The sequence below is a fragment of the Lemur catta genome, chromosome 5 (genome assembly GCF_020740605.2).
Source record: "Lemur catta isolate mLemCat1 chromosome 5, mLemCat1.pri, whole genome shotgun sequence".
NCBI lineage: Eukaryota > Metazoa > Chordata > Mammalia > Primates > Lemuridae > Lemur > Lemur catta.
This window is the reverse complement of record NC_059132.1, coordinates 31,069,284-31,090,314: the sequence shown is the minus strand read 5'-3', so window position 1 is coordinate 31,090,314 and position 21,031 is coordinate 31,069,284. Positions and strand designations below refer to the sequence as shown.

Here is a 21,031-nt window from a genome sequence, read left to right as displayed (position 1 = left end):
TGCAGTCCCCGATCCCCGGGCCACAGGCCCGCACAGCAGAAGCCGAGCTTTGCGCGAACCGCCCGCGCCCTCAGCCGCTCCCCACTGCGCCATCACCGCCGAGCCCGCCCCCGTCACGCCCCCGGGGGCATCGGACCCTCACAGGAGCGGCGCCCCCTGCGCGTGCACGTGCGACGGATGCAGGTTGCGCGCTCCCGGTGAGCATCCAACACCTGAGGATCTGAGTGGAGCCCAGGAGGCTACGCGCCCCCCTCGTCCCGGCAGTCAGTGGAAAAACTGTCCTCCATGAAACTGGTCCCTGGTGTCAAAAAGGTTGGGGACCGCTGGTTTAAAGGATCCTGAGAAAGGGCACAGGGCTAAGTCAGGCCAAGGGACTCAGCTCCTGCTGAGTTTTTCTGGGAGCACAGGCCTGGTGCTGCAAATTTTCCAATAAAAGGAAAAAAAATCCAGATTTTTTGAGTCTCACTCTATTGCCCTGAGTGCAGTGGCATCAGCCTAGCTCACAGCAACCTCAAACTCCTGTGCTCAAGCAATCCTCCTGCCTCAGCCTCCCAAGTAGCTGGGACTACAGGCCTCCGCCACCACACCCAGCTAATTTTTTTCTATTTTTAGTTGTCCAGCTAATTTATTTCTATTTTGTAGGAGAGACAGGGTCTCCCTCTTGCTCAGGCTGGTCTTGAACTCCTAAGCTCAAGCGATCCTCCCGCCTCTGCCTCCCAGAGTGCTAGGAGTACAGGCATGAGCCACAGTGCCCGACCAAAAATCCAGATTTTTATGTGACCTGTTTTCATTTTCCCATTTTGACAACTATTTTGAAACATAGGTAGTTCCAAAATGTAGTCCTGAGAGTGCCGAGTGACATCGGGATCCGCATGATGTGCCAGACCCCCTGGGTGGGGCTGTGTCTCGCGTGTGGCCGAGTTGGCGAAGACGGCAGCTTTCCAGCTGGGGGGCAGCAGACCATCACAAGCGGGTGTAAGGTAGCTCAGGCTTCTCATCTGGAAGCCCAGATTGAATCTCTAATTGCTACCTGCCTTCCCCACTTAAGCTACTTCCTCACTCAGCACTTCCTGAAGCTCAAGTTCAAAGTCCTGAATCAAAGACTTGATAATGAGTCTGACCCAACAAGGATACAAAGCTTTAATTATAGTGCTTGTAAAAGGATCCTGATATACGGGTACTTCCTTGCATTTCTTCTGGGTTCTAGTTGCTCCCCTGTGCCCATTTATAAAAGTATTTCGAAAGTTGCAAGAATGGAGGCCTGAGCCAGCAGCCTGGGAGAGGTGTCGAGAGCTGGCCAGGAAATAGCTATGGACTGGTGTGTTGGGCAAAGATCCCATACCTCCTGTTTGGAGGAGTCTGCAGTGGTCTAAGCCACAGTAAAAATAACTTGCATTGTCAAGCGCCTACCACGCTGGAATACCAGCCTCCTGGGTCATTTCACTGAATCTTTACAGCAATACCACATGGTCAATAGTATAATCATACCCACATTTTACAGATGAAGAAAAGAAATGAAGGCTCAGTGAATTGCTCAAGGTCAACTTGCCAAGAAGTGGCGAATGAGCAATTTGAACACAGGCCTGATTCCAGGGCCCAGGCCCTCGCCCACAATGCTGGTCTGTTTCCGTGGGTGCCACAAGGCCCCCAAGGATGGAAGAGAGCAACCAAGTGTCTCTCTGGCCTGTGCATCCACATAAAGCCGGAGACCAGAGAACTGAGTGAGTGGGGGGCCTACCGTGTTCTGTTAGACCTGACAGACTCTCCACTCAAGAAGTGGTGAAGAGGAAAACTATGCAGCGGTAAAGAAGGGTTGGCTCCTGTGACACACAACGTGGGTGAACCTCGCAGACGCAATGTTAGGTAAAAGAAAGCCAGACCCCAAAGAGCACATCCTGTATGATTCCATTTAGGTAAAGTTCTAAGACAGGCAAAGCCAATCCATGGTGGTAAAGTCAGGGAGCTGGTTACCTGTCGGGGAGCCCCTCCAGGCGACCGAAATGGCTCACGGCCTGAATGGGGTGGTGGTTAGCCAGGTGGACAGACATGCAAAAACCCATCAAGCTGTATACTTCATGTTTGTGCCCTTTATCAGCACTAATTTGTACCACAGTCACATTAAAAATGATGTGAAGAAACCAGAAAAGATTCAGTGAAGAGTGATGCTTAGGACAAAAGAGTAAGACTAAGCTTGTTTCAGCAATGGAAGTATGTTTGGGGTAGTGGTGGAGGCGGCGATTGTCCCTGGTAGGTTTAATATCTGAGATCCTGACCCACGATTTGGTCCCTTCTCTCTAACAAGAGTCCACGTGTTGCCCTTTTCAGGACTTGCATAGCTGGGAGGGAACTTCCCTCACTCCCAGGAGAGAACAGTAGCTTCCCATCACTGTCTTAATTAATTAATGTATCACTCGTCTCTCCTTTCAATATTCAAAGATGTTTCTGGGGGCCGGGCACGGTGGCTCACGCCTGTAATCCTAGCACTCTGGGAGGCCGAGGCGGGTGGATCACTTGAGCTCAGGAAGTTCGAGACCAGCCTGAGCAAGAGCAAGACCCCATCTCTACTAAAAATAGAAAGGAATTAGCTGGACAACTAAAAAATATATAGAAAAAATTAGCCGGGCATGGTGGCACATGCCTGTAGTCACAGCTACTCGGGAGGCTGAGGCAGGAGGATCGCTTGAGCCCAGGAGTTTGAGGTCGCTGTGAGCTAGGCTGACGCCACAGCACTCTAGCCTGGGCAACAGAATGAGACTCTGTCTCAAAAAATAAATAAATAAATATTTCTGGGGAGGCCGCTGTGTGCCAGGCCCCATGTTGAACAAAGCAGCAAAAACATCTGCTGTCATGCTGATGTCATCCCAGCTGGGGCTGAGACTATCACTACTTTAAAATAAGTAAAGTATATAGTATGTGAGTTGGAGAAAAATAAACGGGGGCAGGGGTGAGGCGTGAAGGACAGCTTGCACCTTCACACAGAGTGGTCTGGGAAGGCCCACTGAGAAAGTGGCATTTACAAAGATGGGAGGCAGGATCCAGCTGACTGCAGGTACAAATGCCCTGGCGTGGGCCCAGGTCTGCGTGTTGAGAAAGGGAAGAAAGGAGAAGGTCAGGGTGGCTGGAGAGGGTGACAAAGGGACAGCCACGGGGATGACATCTGGGGAGTGACAGAGGGCCAGAGAGAGCAGGGCCTTGTTCTGACCTGGGCCTTGCCCGACTGAGAGGGGGCGTTGATGGGAGGGCTGCTGTGACCTGTTTGCAAAGGATCACTGGTGGCCACTGCGCCGGGGGGAAGCCACGGGAGCGCCACAGCGAAGGGAGAGGAGAGCTCCCAGGCTCACTCACTGCACTGTGCCCGGCTCTCCCACCCTTGCTGTCCGATGCCGTGAGTGGCGAGGACCTCAGCCTGCCAGGGCAGTGGAGGGAAGACAAGGAGGGGCCTCTGCCTTCCACTCTGGAGGCTACCGGGAGGGGCTGGAAGCGGGTGAGGAGCAGCCTAAGCCTCTCTGGACATGGACTAAGCAGCCCTTGCTGAATGCGGCACGTGGGACGGACCCTGTTTCTTTGTGTTTCTTCTGGAGGCTTTCCAAGGAGGCAAAGGATGCCCAGCAAGAAGCTCCTGACTGTAGCCAGCGTGGGGAAGATGAGGCGGAGACCATGAAATCATCTCAGGCAAGGCGGCATCCTCCCCTCCAGGATCTGCTGACCTCACCTCTCCCTGAGCTGGGAGCCGGTCGCTGTGGAAGAAGGGCTCTTGGGCCTGGGACAGGTTCAGAGAGCCTTGTTCTGGCAGGACAGAGCTGTCTTTTACCTGCAGCACAGCCCTTTCTCAGGGGGGCCAGTGGCAGCGATACCCACTCGGTGGGGGGGGGAGGGTGGGGTGAAGGGAGCCCCTGTTGCTGTGGGCCCGCCTCTCCCAGCACCTGCTGTGTGGCTTGTGCAGCTCAGCTGTCACTGTGGGCTGTTCTCCGTGCTGTAAAACAAGGAGCTGGGTTAGAGGCTCCTGCCTTTCCTTCCACTCTACGCCCTGTCCAGAGAGCCCCCTGCATGCCTGGTCTCTGTGCTGGGGCCTTGGCCTCAAGGAGCTCAGTCCAGGGGTCTCCTAGAGCCAAACCTAGGGTCACCTGTTGGCTTCTTACCTCCCCAAGGGATGAAGTGTGAGGCTGTTACCTGCTTGTGGGTGCATCCCAGGTTGGCTGAAGTTTTGCGTTGTCCTCATTGTCCATGTCACCTCCCCAAGGAAATATGTCAAGCCTCACATTTGTTTTTTCATTTTTATTTTATTTAAATTTTTTTTTTTTTTTTTAGAGATAGGCTCTCACTCTGTTCGCCGGGCTGGAGTGCAGTGGCACCACCATAGCTCACTGTAACCTTGAATTACCGGGCTCAAGCAGTCCTCCCACCTCAGCATCCCAAGTAGCTGGGACGTGTGCCACTTTGCCCAGCTAATTTAAAAATTTTTTGTACAGACAGGGTCTCACTATGTTGCGCAGGCTGGTCTCAAACTCCTGGGCTCAAAAGATCCTCCCACCTTGGCCAAAGTGCTGGGATTACAGGTGTGAGCCACTGCGCCCAGCTCCAAGCGTCACATTTGGAAATACAGAGCCCTGAAGTCATCCTCTAACCTCCTGCAGGTGCAGTCACAGGCTCCCTATGACCTAGGAAGTAAAAGTCTCTCTGTATCCGGTATTCGTGACTCCCACAGTCTAGGTCCTTCCTTCCTGCTCCCCCTCTGACCCCCTGCACTCCAGCCCTTGGATCTACTCTTAACCTCCTCAGTCCTAAGGACATCTCTTTTCAGCCTCGAGCCTTTGACTTGCTGTTCCTGGAATGCCCTCTTCGCTCAACTCCACCAGCTAAACGTTTGCATAGTCCTTTAAATTTACCTGTATTTTACAAAAATCACTAAATTCTCATAAAATCCCCGGGAGATAGGAATCCTCCCCTCCTTTAGTGCTGAAAAGTTCAGCAATTTGCCTAAGGTCACACAGCTCGTAGGTGGTGGGGCCAGAATTCACTGAGTTCTCCACCACTCACACTGCCTGTCCCAGCGCCTGCTTAGATGTGGGGTCTCTGTCCTCCAAATGGAGCACAGTCGACTGAAGGTGAGGCCGGAGCCTCCTTGGCCTCCCCAGCGTGGGCCAGCGTTGTCCAGCGCGTGTTCTTTTCCCTGCTCCACTGGACTTCGGCCCATCGTCTGCCTCAGGCCTCCCCAGGCTCGTCTGGCAGCCACCCTCGGGCAGGCCTAGATTTCCCAGGTGGCCCCAGCATTTCCTCCCCAGGGCAGGCAGGGCTAGCTGCTGTGCAGACATGCAGGTACCATGACTCATCCACAGCCTGGGCGCCGCCCTGGCCGCCCCTGGGAAGAGCTGTGGAAACCGGCTGGGCGGGTCCGAGCTGGCAAAGCAGCCCATGCACCACGCTTTTCCTGCCAGCCCAGCCCCAGCAGTGTGGCCCTTGCTTTTCCCACTTGGTCAATGGACTTAAGGAAATAACACTTTAACCCTCTAGTTCTAGCCCACCAATCAGAGATGTGTCTCCCTCCATCAAAACCCACCTAATCCACCACATTCCCTGAGATCATGCTAATGAGCTCCTTGTGAACCGGGCCTCAAATTCTGGGGTATACTTTCCACTTGGATATGAATAATGGCCGTTCACATTCACAGACAGCTAACTGTGCTTGCAACTCTAGTTCTAAACATGACAAAGCTTCTGCCTTAATCCTTGATTGCCAGATAGGAAGATAGGACAGAATGAAAATTTGTACCCAATTGCTTGGACACAAGAACTGAGTCTCAGGGCAAAGAAGGGAGTTAACCTGGGTCATTGTCAGTGTCAAAGTGAAATCTAGTAATTTGGGTTCTGTCTCCACCAGCTTCGGTGCTATTCCAAGGCATCAGGCTGCCCCCCAGGAGGGAAGGAGGTGCTGCTTCTGTTTTAGAGTAAAGGTTAATGCAAAAGAAAGGTACTAATATATGCAGCTTTTGATGTGATTTCACCTTTATCAGAAATGAGAACAATATCAAAAGAGAAGGAAAGAAGACAATTTAAAAAAAGAGAGTGAGAGAAATGGCAACGAGGCAAGGAAAGGGTCCCGGTGAAACCTGAGAAATTAATGTGGTCGGTCAGAAAGAGGCAAGAATCCATTAGATTCAGATACAAAAGCACAGTTAATGGCCTGAACTAAAATGCTAACGGAGGCAAGTTAGAGGCCAGCACCACACAATTTTCCAGAGTGGTTTAGTGAATTGGGTAGAGCCTGCTAGTTCCCTGCATTGTGTAAGAGCTGACAGTAAATGGCTCAAACAGCTGACTCTGAAAGCTTTCAGCAAACTTGTCTTTTTGAAACTGGGAGGTGAATGTGGTAGGCTAGCTTTCCCAGGCCACCTCTGTTGTTGATGTTGTTTTTAAGAGCAGCATTTTAGATCACTGGATTGATTTGCTAATTATATAGGGTGAGTCTTTGTTTCAAAGAGGCAGTCAACTCAGGGGGAGGGTCATTAGGGTAGGAGGCAGAAAACAATCCTGATTTTCAGCTCAAAGAAGTTTCAGGAACCAGATCCAGAGATTCAAAAGTAAAGAGGGAAAAGAATAAGGAGAGCTGGAAGAAAACTATTGTGACCCCTGGATCTGAGGGCAGCCCAGCCCAAGAAGCTCCTACTCTCATGGGCCCCCAACCAGTGGGCATATTGTAAAACCACTCTACTTTATTCTAGAAGCTTGTCTTAGTCCATTTGGGCTGCTATAACCGAATATCTGATTGAGTCATTTATAATGAACAGAAATGTGTTGGCTTATGGTTTTGGAGGCTGGAAAGACCAAGATCGAGGAGCTAAATCTGGTGAGAGCCTTCTGGCTGTGTTATAACATGGCAGAAAGGCATCACATGGCAAAAGAGAGAGTGTGAGACAGTAAGAGGGGATCAAACTCAACTTTCTAACAAACCCACTCCCATGATAATGGCATTAATCCATTCATGAGGGCAGAGTCCTCATTACCTAATCATCTCTTAAAGGCCCCACCTCTTAACACTGTTACAGTGGGGATTAGGTTTCCAACACATGAGCTTTGGGGGGCACATTCAAACCATAACAAAGCTCCTAGGGAAATAGCCTTAGAGAAAAGAGGTTGCCACGATACAACACCAAAGGAGGATCTGATGGAGTTGTTCACTGATTTCTGATAAAAGATCTCCAAGTGATTTTTGGCACATATCTTAGAAAGAATCCATCCAAAGAATTGAGCAACACTGTAATATCAAAACTCCTTCCAGTTCCACATAATTTTGTGAACAAGGCTTCTAACTCATGCATGGATTAAAATTTATAATAGCTTTTCACAAGATGGCGCTGAAAGCGAAGAAAGAAGCTCCTGCCCCTCCCAAAGCTGAAGCCAAAGCAAAGGCTTTGAAGACCAAGAAGGCAGTGCTAAAAGGCGTCCACAGCCACACAAAAAAGAAGATCCGTACATCACCCTCCTTCTGGCGGCCAAAGACACTGAGGCTCCAGAGGCAGCCCAAATATCCTCGGAAGAGCGCCCCCAGGAGAAACAAGCTTGATCACTATGCCATCATCAAGTTCCCCTTGACAACTGAGTCTGCCATGAAGAAGATAGAAGACAACAACACACTTGTGTTCATTGTGGATGTCAAAGCCAATAAGCACCAGATCAAACAGGCTGTGAAGAAGCTCTATGACATTGATGTGGCCAAAGTCAACACCCTGATCAGGCCTGATGGAGAGAAGAAGGCATATGTTCGACTGGCTCCCGATTACGATGCTTTGGACGTTGCCAACAAAATTGGGATCATCTAAACCAAGTCCAACTGGCCAATTCGCCAATTCTAAATATATTATCTTTTCACCTTAAAAAATAAAAAAATAAAATAAAATAAAATAATTTAAAATAGAGATAGTATTGATAGTGACTCATATCCCAATCTAGGAATAAATAACATTTATCAATGTATATATGAACATACATTTAAAAAATCTATCTCAATAAATAAAATGTAATTCTCTATATTCAAATTGTTATCAAATTTGTAATGTACATATGTAGTTTTGATCAATTATGTCTAATGGCAACTGTAGCCAGAAGAAATAACACTACCAGGTTTTTATGGTCACAAGAAATTGAAAATTTAAATTAGAATTTAAGGTATTACATATAAACTATACAACCTCTTTGGAAAGTAGTATAGAGATACCTCAAAGAACTAAAGGTAGAACTACCGTTTGATCCAGCAATCCCACTACTGGGTATTTACCCAAAGGGAAAAAAAGATATTCTATAAAAGAGATATCTGCACTTGAATGTTTATAGCAGCACAATTCACAATTGCAAAGATGTGGAAACAACCCAAGTGCCCATCAATAAAGTGCATTATATATCTTTTTAGGAAAATCTGAAATGTAACTAAGTACATATTTTTGTTACAAAAAAGTACAATATGGCAATCATTAAAAGACAATAAACCATGAAAATGAATTGCATGTATGACTTAATCCTGTGGGGAAAGTGAAATGGAAACAGGAATTCAAGGAGAAAAAAACAACAATGTAAAATTTCTGAAATTTGTCCATGTTTTCCAAGGATGATGGTAAGTAGAGCTACGCCAGGAAGGTGTGGGCTCCAGTTCCTCAATAAGTCCACCAGCCCAAGATAATCACACTCTAGATAGCTTTTATTGACCTTCCTTGGGATATAATTAAAAATAGAAATTTCAAATTTGAATCCTAATGGTGGTCAGAAAAGTCTCACACCCTGTAGAAACCTTCCAACCACATCCTTTGCAACTAAAATTATGAGAAAAAAAGTTGTGGCAAATCACTAGAGCACACAATGTAACCAAAGTAACAAGCCACCCTAAGCATGGGCTCTGGAGTGAGTTATGAAATAGACTGGACTAAGTTTTCAAGTCATCTTCCATGGTCTTTTGGGAAGCAGAAGGATGGTAAGTCCTTGAACAATAGGCAAGCACAAGAAAGCACTTCAGTTTTAAAGTCTGCAGGAAAGGCCAGCATGAATTGGAAAAAGAAAAAGAATTAAAGTTGTCAGATTTAGGCCTGCAACGCTGACCTTTTGAAAACATACTTTAAAAAATAAAACAAGAGCCAAGCAACATGACATGTGCCTGTAGTCCCAGTTACTTTGGGAGGCTGAGGCAGGAGAATCACTTGAGGCCAGGAGTTTGAGGCTGTAGTATGCAATGACTGCACTTGTGAATAGCCACTGCACTGCAGCCTGGGCAACACAGTGAGACTCCTCTCTTAAAAAAAAAAAAAAAAAAAAAAAAAAAAAGCCCTGGATCAAGTATTGGCAATGTTCTTTTTTTACGGTTAGGGAAAGGATTGCGATTCAAGGAGCTGAATCTAGGGGGATTTTGCTGATCCTTTTGGGGGGTGGTACTGACTTAGGGTGGGACCACTTTAAAGCTTTGAATCTAAAATCAGCATGTAGGTAAAACTATATATATATATACATACACACACACACGTATATATATATTCTTTTTTTTTGCGTAAGTCCAAGATAAATGTGGCCTGGGAACAGATCTTGACTAAGAGATAATGCAGGGTTTTAACTGACCACAAATCCAATAAGTCAACAGTCAATAATACTGCTGAAAGAAAGCTAATACTATCCTGTTCTACATTAACATTCAACAGAGGTTTTTACTGATCACCTTCTTGTGCTAGACTCTATGAATACAAGGGAAAAAGGAGATATGGCTTCTGCCTTTAAAAAAAAAAAACAACCTTCCTATTCTAGCAGAGGAGATACATACTGTCTTCTCTTCCTTATTCCTATGTCACCACCACGGAGATATAGCCCCCAAAAGTCAAACAGCTGTTGGTCATTTATGGGAAAGTTGCAATGCTAAACCCTCAACAGATGGGCAGATTATTTCTTGCTATGTTTATACATTTCCTAGCAACAGAGAACTGCATGGCTTGTTTTCCTATGTGACAAGCCCTGAAAGAGAGGCAAGGAGCCAGTGGAGAGTCATCTGAGTTTACCAGCCTTGAGGCTCTGACTTCCTGGAAGATACAGCCTGGGTACCTGAGGGTACAAACAACCAGAGACAGCTCCTCGGACACACCGATTTTCTCTACCATAGTACATGCAAACAATCTGTGACAGAGGACATTAGAACTAACCAAATGCCTATCCCTCTTCCCTTCCCTTAAGCTCCCTCTGCAAATAGATTGGGGCTGACTAGTTCTGGCCAATGGTCTATGAAAAAGTTGTGTCATTTTCCAGCGGAGGCAGTTCATTGCTTGTGTGCCTCCACTGTTTTTTTCCCTGCTGCTTCAACATGGAAGGCCTGGAGTTCCAGATGGTATAGTCAGAAGAGGGAAGGCAGGCTACTTGGCTCACATTAGGGAAAAACACATACTGCATAAAGCCATTATTCAAGAGTTTGTCCCTTGCAGCAATTAACAGTTAAGTGGCTTGACTAATAGTACAGCTTCCTCCTTCACTTCTCCATAAGGCACTGCTGACTTTCTCAATGTCCTTTGTGACTGCTCCCGTTCTTCAGTAATTCAATATTCTTTATCTTTACAACCCTCAGAGGTCTGTTCAACCCTATTCACAGCCAGATCAAAACTCTGTAGCCTAGAATTCACCTAGCTCTGGAGCTTCAACTATCAACTTTGTAATAACAACTGCCAAACCTGCCATCTCTGGCTTTGGGCGCCTCTGACCCCATGCCTGGGGAATGTGGGGCTTCACGGGATTCAGGTATATTTGGCTTTCATAGAAAATGAAGTTCTGTTAAGATATATAAGTTAGATTGCTCCCCTAAATCAAAGGAATTCTACAATCACTCAAGAAATAATTTTAGCTAAAGTCCTGATAGTTACAAACTAGGAAAAAAGAAACTCGAAGAGTTTGTATTCTGGAACCAGTGGTGGGCTGGTAAACCAACTGGGGATGGGAGGAAGATCCTGATTGTAGGGTTTTCCAATTTTCCACTGCAGCTAATTTCAAGCTACCAACATGTCACCAAACAGAGTTGGGAAGAGATGAACAATTTTTGTGAGCTAAGATATTCCTTCAGCTTTCCACTGTCTGGGGCAAGTCTTTACCTACATGGCATAAATGACTTTAAACTACAATCACAACCAACAGCAGAGTGACAATCTGGGGATTATTCCCCTTTTATTATTTATTTCTTATGATGACTTTTTTATAGATGAGGATACTGAAACAAATCATAGGTCTCGCACCAAGCCCCTTCCCAGTTCATTCTGCCTCCTTTCTGCTTTCATTCTCCTTTGCCAGTGGTTCGCAAATTTTATTGTGCCTCAGAATCACCTGGTGGAAGGGAGACAGTCTTCTTAAAACACAGACTGCTGGAATCCACCCCTGGAGTTCCATTCAGTAGGGCTGGGACAGAGCATTAGAATCTGCATTTCTAATGCCCAAATGCTGATGCTGCTGGTCCTGGAACCATACTTAAGAAAACACTGCCCTATGCTTAGAGCAGCAGTTTAGTGGCAAAAGGGCACCACCTGGGTTCTTTCTTGGCCCTGCCACTAAACAGCTCTGTGACCTTAAGGTATTATCCCACAGGAAGATCAGAGCTTCAAGGGTCAATGATCTCATTGTTGACTTTCCATGCATTGCCATTATCTTCTCATTTAACCCCCTTAGCATATCATCATTCCAAACATAGTATCAGGAGACAAAAAAGCACAGGATAGGGTATCTATCTAGATTTCACAAACAGCAAAAGTCCCCCTGAGGCTTAACATTCCCCTGGGTGACAATACACATTTGAATGTGACTTTACAAAAGGCTCCAGGAATCACTCAGAGTAAAATTAATGTACCACATTTTCCTTCCTGATGTCCAATTACAAATAAAGCACACTTTCCTCTCAGGATAGAAATTGAAGATAGATGCATTTAAAAAGACATTAAAATATATTTATCCCATAAAATATATTTATCAGCCTTAAAACCCAAAACTTTCTTCAACATGTAATAGAAACCAGAGTCATTAACCACCAATTTATGAGGTTACTGAAGTAACTGTACCATGAACAGGACTTTTTAGGTTAGACTACTTGGTGTGAGGCCCTGAGGAACATCTGATTCCCTACCAGTGATCAGAAAAACGCCCCATCAATGTTCTACCCTCAGGACTGCTGCCTTCTCTGAAAACCATACTATTTCTCCCCCAACACATTTCCCTAACATTGGGTTTATGCTTGCTGCTTGGCTTTTCTCACACCTTATCATCCTTCTCTGTCCCTAATACTTTAAAGTCACTTATGATCTCATTATTGTCGTTCCCTCCTCCTTCGTGGCAGTGCAAGGATTTGTAGACCAGTAAGACTGTCATTGTATAGGGTCGTGACTGGCTGTGGCTTCCTTTCTATATACTTCCTATTTCAATTTTTGGCAAAAAATTTGTGTATGTATTACAGATGTGCGACCAAGGGCACTCTCATTATTGAATACGTGAACTCCAGCACTCACCTCCTGTGCCAATTATTTGGCTCTGTGCTGAAGGAATGGGTACTCTGCTGGCTACAGTAAGTCGTGTAGTTGTTTTGCCCCCATTCCTCCACAATTAATTTCCTCAAGGTGAAGTCAGTCGTCATTGTCTGGTGAAATCTTACTCATCCTTCCAGATGCAATTCATAGATTACCTTCTCTGGTCTCCACCTGCTCCGCTAGTATTGCATCCGTATATACCTCATATTGGTACACAGGCGTGCATGAACTGTCACCCCCAAGTTTTCAGGGACTAGCAGAGTGCCTGGCACTTATGATTGTCAGTAAATGCTCCTTAATTAATCTGTGAATAAAATTAATCCCTTACTGTTGGTATAGAGTTTGTTCTTTTGTCATAGGCAAGAAAACTCCACAAAACAAAAACAAAAAAAACCATGCATGCCATCATATGAAGCAGTAACTTACACATTCTTCTTTTTTGCAAGGGCAGGGCAGTCAGCAATATTAAAAATTAATAGTTATTAAAAATGTTAAAATTTAAGTTATTTTTAAAATATTAAAAAAATTTGTCCATTTCACAAAGTACACGAAAATACATACTTTCACTTTTTTGTGTGGCACAAAAAGAACTAGAGGATAATTTTATCAGTTTTACTGTCTAAATCTAGACTAACAAACTCTTAATAAAACATTACACTCTTAATAGTCACGTTAGCACAGTGCAAACCAGTTTTGCAACGAAGGAAAACTATTTACTTAGCAACTGTTAGGAGCAGTTCCTGAAAATACCTACCTCCCCCCTTTCTTCCAATGCTAAATATCTAATGCAGCACCAAGATTTGTGCCCCTGTCCACTGGCACACAGAACCAATGGCTGGCTCCCTGAAATGCACAGAAATTGTTTCCAACAGTTATTAAAACTATTTTACCTCTCTGAATTAGTAACACTGTAGACTTAATATGGTAACGCTGAAAGAAGGCTATAATGTATATTTTTTTTTAGAGACTGGGTCTCCCTCTGTTGTCCAGGCTGGAGTGCAGTGGCACCATCATAGCTCACTGCAACCTCAAACTCCTGGGTTCAAGTGATCCTCCTTGCCTCGGCCTCCCAAGTAGTTAGGACCACAGGCATGTGCCATCACATCCAGCTTCATTTTTAAATTTTTTGTAGAGACAGGTTCTTGCTACATTGCCCAGGCTGATCGTGGAACTCCTGGCCTCAAGTGATCCTCCTGCCTCAGTCTCCCAAAGTGCTGGGAATACAGATGTAACCACCATGCCCGGCCGAGAAAAGGCTACACTTTTGTACCCAAGAGAGTCTACTAACATAAATGATAGGCTATAAAGGCACCACAGTACTACAGGAGAAAATACTTTCCATGAATACACTGGTATGTTAGATCTATATAAACCTGAGTGCATGGAAATGCTCCAAAAGTGTAAATAAAATATTATTAATAATTTTAGTCAATAGTTTCAAGCTGATTTATAAAAAACATTATTTCAAATTTTAATAAGATGGCTAAGCAGAAAACTGACATTTTACTTTTTGCCATCAGCAAAGTATTGATAGCCAGGTAAAGGTTGGCTAATAAATGCACTATATAAAGCAATCGCTCTACCTCAGTGCTGCCACTAAGAAATACATATACATTTTAATGTTAAAAACTATTTGGCCTAGGTTCTAGTCTTAGTTGGAGAACTTGACTACATCTGCACATCTTTTGGGGCTTCATTTTGGTTAAATGATCTCCAAGAGACTGAGGAAAAAGAGGTCTAATATTTGGTTCTTATTCTACTGAGACATGAAATTACCAAACAGGTCAGTTGGTAAATTAGTAAAAAGCCTGATTATTTGTCCCTTTCTCTTTTGGACCCTAGATGTTTTCAGTGGATGGATGAGAGGTAAAGAAGTTTAAGGACTCCTTAGGAATGTCAAACCTTTGCTATTTGAAGGCCAGAGGAGCAAGACACCAGCACAGCCTTGTAGAACATACAGAATTACTTTCACAATATAGACAAAGTATTTTCCTGCCTCCTTGACCTCCTAGAGCCATTCCCTCATACTTTTTTCATTAAGGCCCTCACTCCATTCTGCGCAAATCGTTCACATCCCTCTCCCTCCACCTCAATCCCCAACCCTATCATATAGCAGCTTTTTGCACAGTTCCCATCTGGTGGATGTAGTGAATAATTCATGACTAGATTGGAAAATTCCTAAGATTTTTACATAAATTAAAATATTAAGAAAAATACTCTGCCACCTACTAAGATTAACGTATCTAAGTAGTTCAAAGATAGGCTTATTCTGTTGTTAAACCCATTGACACATTTGTTTAAATTAAATAGCTGAGCTGTTATTCTTGCAACTCTTATTTTCTGAAAGACTCAACAATTAAGCAAATTGACATTCTCTAACCTGATGTACATAAACTAATGTTAGAAAATGCTACAAAGAAACAAAGCCAAGTTACCCCAAACATTTTACTTAAGCCTAACATTGCTTTATTACTTTCTGCATGTGGGTTCAGGAAAGCTACTCACCACCCTTGCTTTTTTCTTTTTTAAGAGATGGGGTCTCACTGTTTCTTAGGCTGGACTAGGACTGGGCTCAGGTGTTTTCCCACCTCCTGAACAGGGAAGACTACACAAGCATGCCACTGTGCTCAGCTTGCCCTGGCCTCGTAAAGTGCCTGGATCTCAAGGGTTCAAAAATGCTCCAAGAATCAAGGTATTTCATTGTTTGTGTAAAGTTTAGGACAGATGCAGAAATTATCCACTTGCTCATTATAGATGGGTTCTGCCCTGCCCAAGTTTGAGGGGTAGGGGGTGGAGACAATATAACCACACAATTTTCTAACCTGCAAATTAAGCAGACCCCATTTTCAGCCAATTTAATTTTGACAGAAACATTATAAAACACATCTAAGGTAAAAAAAAAAATTGCAATTTAAGAAATCTGTTGCCCACTCTCCCAGTCTTTAAAAAATAAAGTTTATAAAAAATCCCTAATCTCACCACTTTAGATTTTAATCCTTCTGGACTGCCATCCTATTTATTTATATTTTTTATGCAAGACATATAGACAATATAAATTACTTAAAAAGCTAAAGGTACGATCTTATGAGAATGTAAGGGAATATAATTACCTCCCTCCAACCCTGTGCTTTGGTATCCTCGCATGTAACATGGAGACACAACTCACTTCATGGGAAGGTAAGGATTAGGCGAATACATGTAAAAGTACTTAGTATAGTGCCTAGCATGTAGCATTCGACAAATGATAGCTAATCTTACCTGAGGTTAAGAGGGTGATAAAACAAACAAGAGCACCACAGTTTGGTTTAACAGTATGAAAGCCAAAGGGAGTCAGATTTAGGTCCTGGCTCAACAAAGGTTATCAAGATGCCCCAACTTGGGTCGACATATGTAAGAATTCTGAAAACCGTAGTTTGCAAAATAGTGGTATTTCTTACTCATCATTCCTTTGACCTTTATTAGTTGACATTCTACTTCAAGGATGAGCTTCCCTTCTCCCCATATGGAATCACAGAATCTTATTCAATGAGTTATAATGTTGCTATCAGTTTACTTCAATAATGTAATTGACACTTAGCCTATACCAACCCTTTAAGGTCACATTTATCCACCATTTTTTGAGATTTCCTTTCAGGCACAATAAATAGATGTTCCAGGTTCATCTTCTCTCTCTGCCCTAGCCCTGACATTCCTCCAGGAGCCACGGTTCCTTTCATATTTAGCTCTTCCAATGCTCCACATTTTGAGTACGTTCTCAAAATTGGTCTAATAAATCCTTTTACTTGAACAATATACGGTTTGATGATTAAACACAAAAATGTATGGGCCCAATTAGATCAATTTATGCTTGGCTCAACTTCATCTTTGGCTGTTTATTTCCTTTTTTAAGAGATGGGGTCTCACTATTTTGTGCAGGCTGGTTTCAAACTCCTGGCCTCAAGCAACCGTCCGGCACTGGCCTCCTAAGTGCCAGGATCACAGGTATTAGCCACCGCATCTGGCCCATCTTTGGCTACTTCTGAAGTATACTGTACTTAAAAAAATTGTCATTAAAAATATTACAGAAGTGAAAATATGGAGGGATCTCCAAAATGGTGAGCAATGGTATTGCATTCAAAGTACAGACTAACAGAGTCTCCTCTGAAAGATGATAGCACACCTGGGGCTTATACATATCTGTTTACACTTCTTCATTATACTTTGTACCAGTTTCCTCACATCTTGGTCCCTTGCTTATCACTGTTTAAAAACTGGCAAAGAGAAAACCTAAAATATTGCTACATACCAGCTAGGCACAGAAAGAGTCAAATTATACCAGACTAGCTGAGAAAGGACCACCAGGAGTTCACCTGCATTGAGTACTGCTGAATTTTCAGCTGAAATAAAAACGTCTATGCCAGCCCTTCTTAGAATTCCCGTGGCTCATCATATTATTCTTGTTATTCTACCAAGCTTTAGGGAAAACTACCTCGTTGTCTTGGATTCTAAAATCCTTTTGATATTTTTATTACAATGGAATTCTTATAATTATTACAGTATGCTCTGCTTGAAACATTTTAGCAGTATTGCAAGGACTAGTAGAAACAGGAAAAATCTCAATATTTGTTGATAGAAAATCATAGTAAAAGCAAACCTCCAAATACCCATTTGTAGGCCATAAGAGCATAAGCACAACCATATGGGAGGAGATAACCAGTCTCTCCCTTCATATATATTCTTTTTTATTTCTTGTTATACCTTCCCAAAACAGAGACATTCAACAGTAGTTAGAATGGCCATCTCCCAACATTTAAAAAACTGCACCCCCCAATGGGTGAACAAAGTAAAGAGTAGTAACCTAGAGTTCAGCTGAGTAAGCCACTGTGGAGCCTTAAGTGGTGAGGTCTTCCAATTTCAGAGTGATGTGTCTTCAACTTGTATCATTTTAGTGGAAAAACATAATTTAATTTTGCTGAAATGAGATTCATCTCCCGACAGGATTAGTAACAGCATTCACTGAATTTCACATTCTTCTTTTGTGAAGTGTGAAGAAAATGAATGGTAGCTAGAAGATCAATGGGATTCCAGCTCCAGCTGCAGATGGAATGAAGATATACCAGGACAAAAACACCTCTATTTTGATTTACAAAGCTAACAGCAGTTTTAAACCTGCAACTTAATTACAGACCAACTACACCACAACCTTTTCAAATGGCAAAAATACAAAAAAGTGTTACAAAAATATTTCAGAAAAAGTGCATAGTCTAAGTGCATAGTAAATAAAAGCACTGAAAAATATCTTGCTAGAGGGAGTTCAGCTTGGAAGTTATTACCAAAGCTAAACATTTTTATTTTACACAAACTATACTGAAAAATAGCTTTATGAGACTGATTTCTGGCTAAAAGTATCAAAGGGTTTATTAATCAAGAAACAAATACCTTAACTGACACGGGTGGATAAGAAAGAAACAAAGAAGCTGCCCACCCCAAAATATCAGACTTAGAAGATTTCTTCAGTATTACGGTACTAATATATCCCTTAATGGCAGAATATGGTAATTATGGAATTAATTATTGCTAAAGTAGTTTTCAAATTAAATAAAAAAAGAAAAACAAATTAAACCTGACACAATCTGACCAAACACGTGTCAATTTACAATTTCAAGGTTATTTTACAAAATACCTACATTTACACAATAGGCTCCTGGCAGCATTTCCAGACAAATGTTCTTTTAATTTATCCTGACATGCTATAAATGAATAAATTACACTATTTAAAGAATTATCATCAATAAGTTCCCCTTCTTTTGAGTCGGAGAAAAAGAAAAGAGCGTGCAAATAAGATTGAAAGAAAGCGCACGCATACAGGTAACTTAAAGAGACGCAGGAGGGGTTTAGGGAGGGTCAACAATCCCTGAACCTCACGCAGTGTGATGCTGTCCAAGGAAGAGAGTCAACTGCTCATAGCTGTTTCACAAGTATTTAAAAAAAATGAAAAACGTTTTATAGTCAAACCCTTTAACGCTTTCATTCCTATTCAAAATCAGTCCAGCTGCTAGTCAGCGGGCAGGAGTTACAATACTAAGTTCTGGCAGCTGCAGTACTAGGTATTGTGCCTGCAAGTCATTAAGAAAAGAAAAATAAAAGAATGCCTTTCTCCTTCAGACAAAAAAAAAAATTATTTTTAAAATTAAAAAATTGAAGAAAAGTTATAACACTAACTCTAAACTGACTTGCAAAGGAATATGTAACAAATGGCTTGATGTAGTCTATCAAAAAACTGGGGGAGATTTTTATTTCATAGTGAGTCAGCAAGGCATTTTGTTGTTTAAAAAAAAATCTCATTTCCTTACAGAAACAGTTTTTAGTTTTTAATGAACTTGTAAACAAAAAAGCTCCCATTTCAGAATAAAAACAAAATCCCAGATCATATAGATGTTTACAGTGATTACATTTATCTAAGCAACATACATACATGTTCAGTTGTAAGATGTTAACTAAATTTCTGTGACAAATATGCTTTTTTTTTAATACCAAGAACATTATAGAGTTAATGCAGAGTCCTAAGGATAATCTAGTAGTCACTAAGTTTTTCTTAAATCTTCACTTTAAATGCTGTTATTTCTAGCACAGGTAAGCAGGCAGAGTCTTTCATATGCTCAAACACTGGAATCTTTGGTTGCTACCATCATCAGTTGGCTTGCAAACAAGAAGCCAACCATTTTAAGAATGTTTTAAGTGAACAACTTGCAAACCCCAGGGATGGAAAAACCCTAAGAATGCACAATTGTGAGCATTTACAACCATCACAGCTGTGGCTGAAGACTGTTCATGCCGTTCTTCTGAAATGAGATCTCAAAGCAATATAGTTCAAAATAAAAGGTTTTAACAAAAAATTGGCATATGCACAATTTCTCCACCAATTTGTATGTGTCAACCATTTAGTTAACTTTTCCACTGAAAAAATGCAATAGAAAACCGGACACCATGTTTCACTATCTCAGTTAATATTCACAATTACAGCGGCTACAACTCAGGATACAGCATCATCAATGCTGCCCAGAGTCAGTTTATACTGAAATTAAGTTCTTTACACCAAGTAAATGGTTGTCCACAACCACTGGCTAGTGTACATATGAACTAAAATTTCTAGATTTGGGGAGAAACAAATGCTGTTCCAATCATCTGCTCTGCTTCTTCTGTTCCTCAATTCATGCTTAGAAACCTGGTAAAAAAAAAAAATCAAAACAAAGAAAAGAATGTTAAAATTCCAAGCTAAAAAAGTTTGTTTAAACTACACCCAAAATAGGGAGATTAGATTGGGTGGAACTGGGCCAATAATTACTTTATAGTGGCTCATGTTATTTTCATCTATTTGAAAATCATTAGCTCAACCTTTTAAAACAGAAATACATGAATCTATAATTGAAACATTTTTCTGTTTTGGATGACACTAGGAAGGAGCAGTGTACAGTGAATTAAAGCCTCTCAGCATACAATTCTCAACCTAGAGAATTACTGGTAATTCAAATGAGCATTTCTGATCACACCTGTTATTTTCAGTGCCTAGAACGTATGTTCAAATATTTGTAAAATGAATAATAGATTGCTTTAACAACTTAAGAGTACAGTTTTAATCCTATCAGGAGCACAAACTTTTCTGCATAGTTTCTCATACAAATTAAAAACAGTAACCTTTAATAATAAATGTACTTAAGGCATAATTATGAGTTACTCCACTAAACACAGACTTAAGAAATATATGACTTCTGTACAGAAACTTTAGCTAGACCAGTAAAACTTCTTTACTTCCACAAGCTGCATTTAAAAGATTAAGTTTCACCCCTAATTTGAAAATGTAAACAAATGATGCTCTTTGGGCTCTATGTACTTCTCAAGTCTTCCCATCCTGCATATACTCCCCTCATCCCCTGTAAGTAGACAGACCCCCTAGGGCTTCTACATAAAGGCAAGTTGCAATACAAGAAGGCTTCAGGCTATAGTAACTGCTCGCTTTATCTATGGGTAAAGGCAAAGAGAGTAAATACGCCTATCTCTTAGGAATAGCCTGAAAATCCCATAAGCACCTTCTTCCCCTCAACTACAGCCACTCTTTCTTTGAGGCGCCAATGCCCTTTTGTTCATCTACTTCCAAACCCTTATAGGCCTAATTATAGCTCATTCTAGCCTACTCTGATCTCTCCTCACTTTTCTTTAGCACAAGCCATGTTCTCATCACTCTAACTGCTCCTTTTCTTTTACTTCTCAAACATTTGTTGAGCCATCTCCTATGGGCTTCATGGGATAAATAAAATATTTCTATTATTTACTTTTTATGCACATTTATGCCCTAGTTTTTGAAAATAACCTCAAATATTTATACATTGTTTCTTGGCCAATATTCTCTCACTTGTTAACTAGGAGCTTTTTCATTTGAGGACAGAAACAATCATCTTCATTCATTTATAAATAAATATATTGTGCCAAGCCCTGAGGACAAAAATACGAGTGCCTTTACTTCTTTATCTCTCCATAGT

At 42.4% G+C, this 21,031-nt stretch overlaps 2 protein-coding genes and 1 pseudogene across 6 annotated transcripts in view; 1 reads left to right on the top strand and 2 right to left on the bottom strand.

Moving 5' to 3' along the window:
• The first annotated feature begins 7,346 nt into the window (after positions 1–7,346).
• LOC123638897 (60S ribosomal protein L23a-like) lies at positions 7,347–7,868 on the top strand. The gene has a single exon (XM_045552703.1). It carries the CDS (start codon positions 7,347–7,349, stop codon positions 7,815–7,817), a length of 471 nt encoding a protein of 156 aa, XP_045408659.1. The 3' UTR covers positions 7,818–7,868.
• Positions 7,869–17,219: 9,351 nt separating this feature from the next.
• On the bottom strand, positions 17,220–19,037 carry LOC123638084 (annotated as a pseudogene). The gene has a single exon (XR_006735160.1). The product of XR_006735160.1 is annotated as an uncharacterized LOC123638084 (transcript).
• CSNK1A1 (casein kinase 1 alpha 1) overlaps positions 17,220–21,031 on the bottom strand; it is a 44,112-nt gene continuing 40,300 nt past the window's right edge. For all 4 annotated transcript variants that reach the window (XM_045551402.1, XM_045551406.1, XM_045551407.1 and 1 more), the window contains one exon: positions 17,220–19,719. In XM_045551402.1, coding sequence (XP_045407358.1) covers positions 19,712–19,719 — 8 coding nt within the window. In that variant the 3' untranslated portion in view covers positions 17,220–19,711. The remainder of the gene's footprint in view (positions 19,720–21,031) is intronic.

Bases quoted from the DNA above. Each gene is read 5' to 3' on its own strand.
- LOC123638897 (XM_045552703.1), top strand. From the start codon at position 7,347: ATGGCGCTGAAAGCGAAGAAAGAAGCTCCTGCCCCTCCCAAAGCTGAA.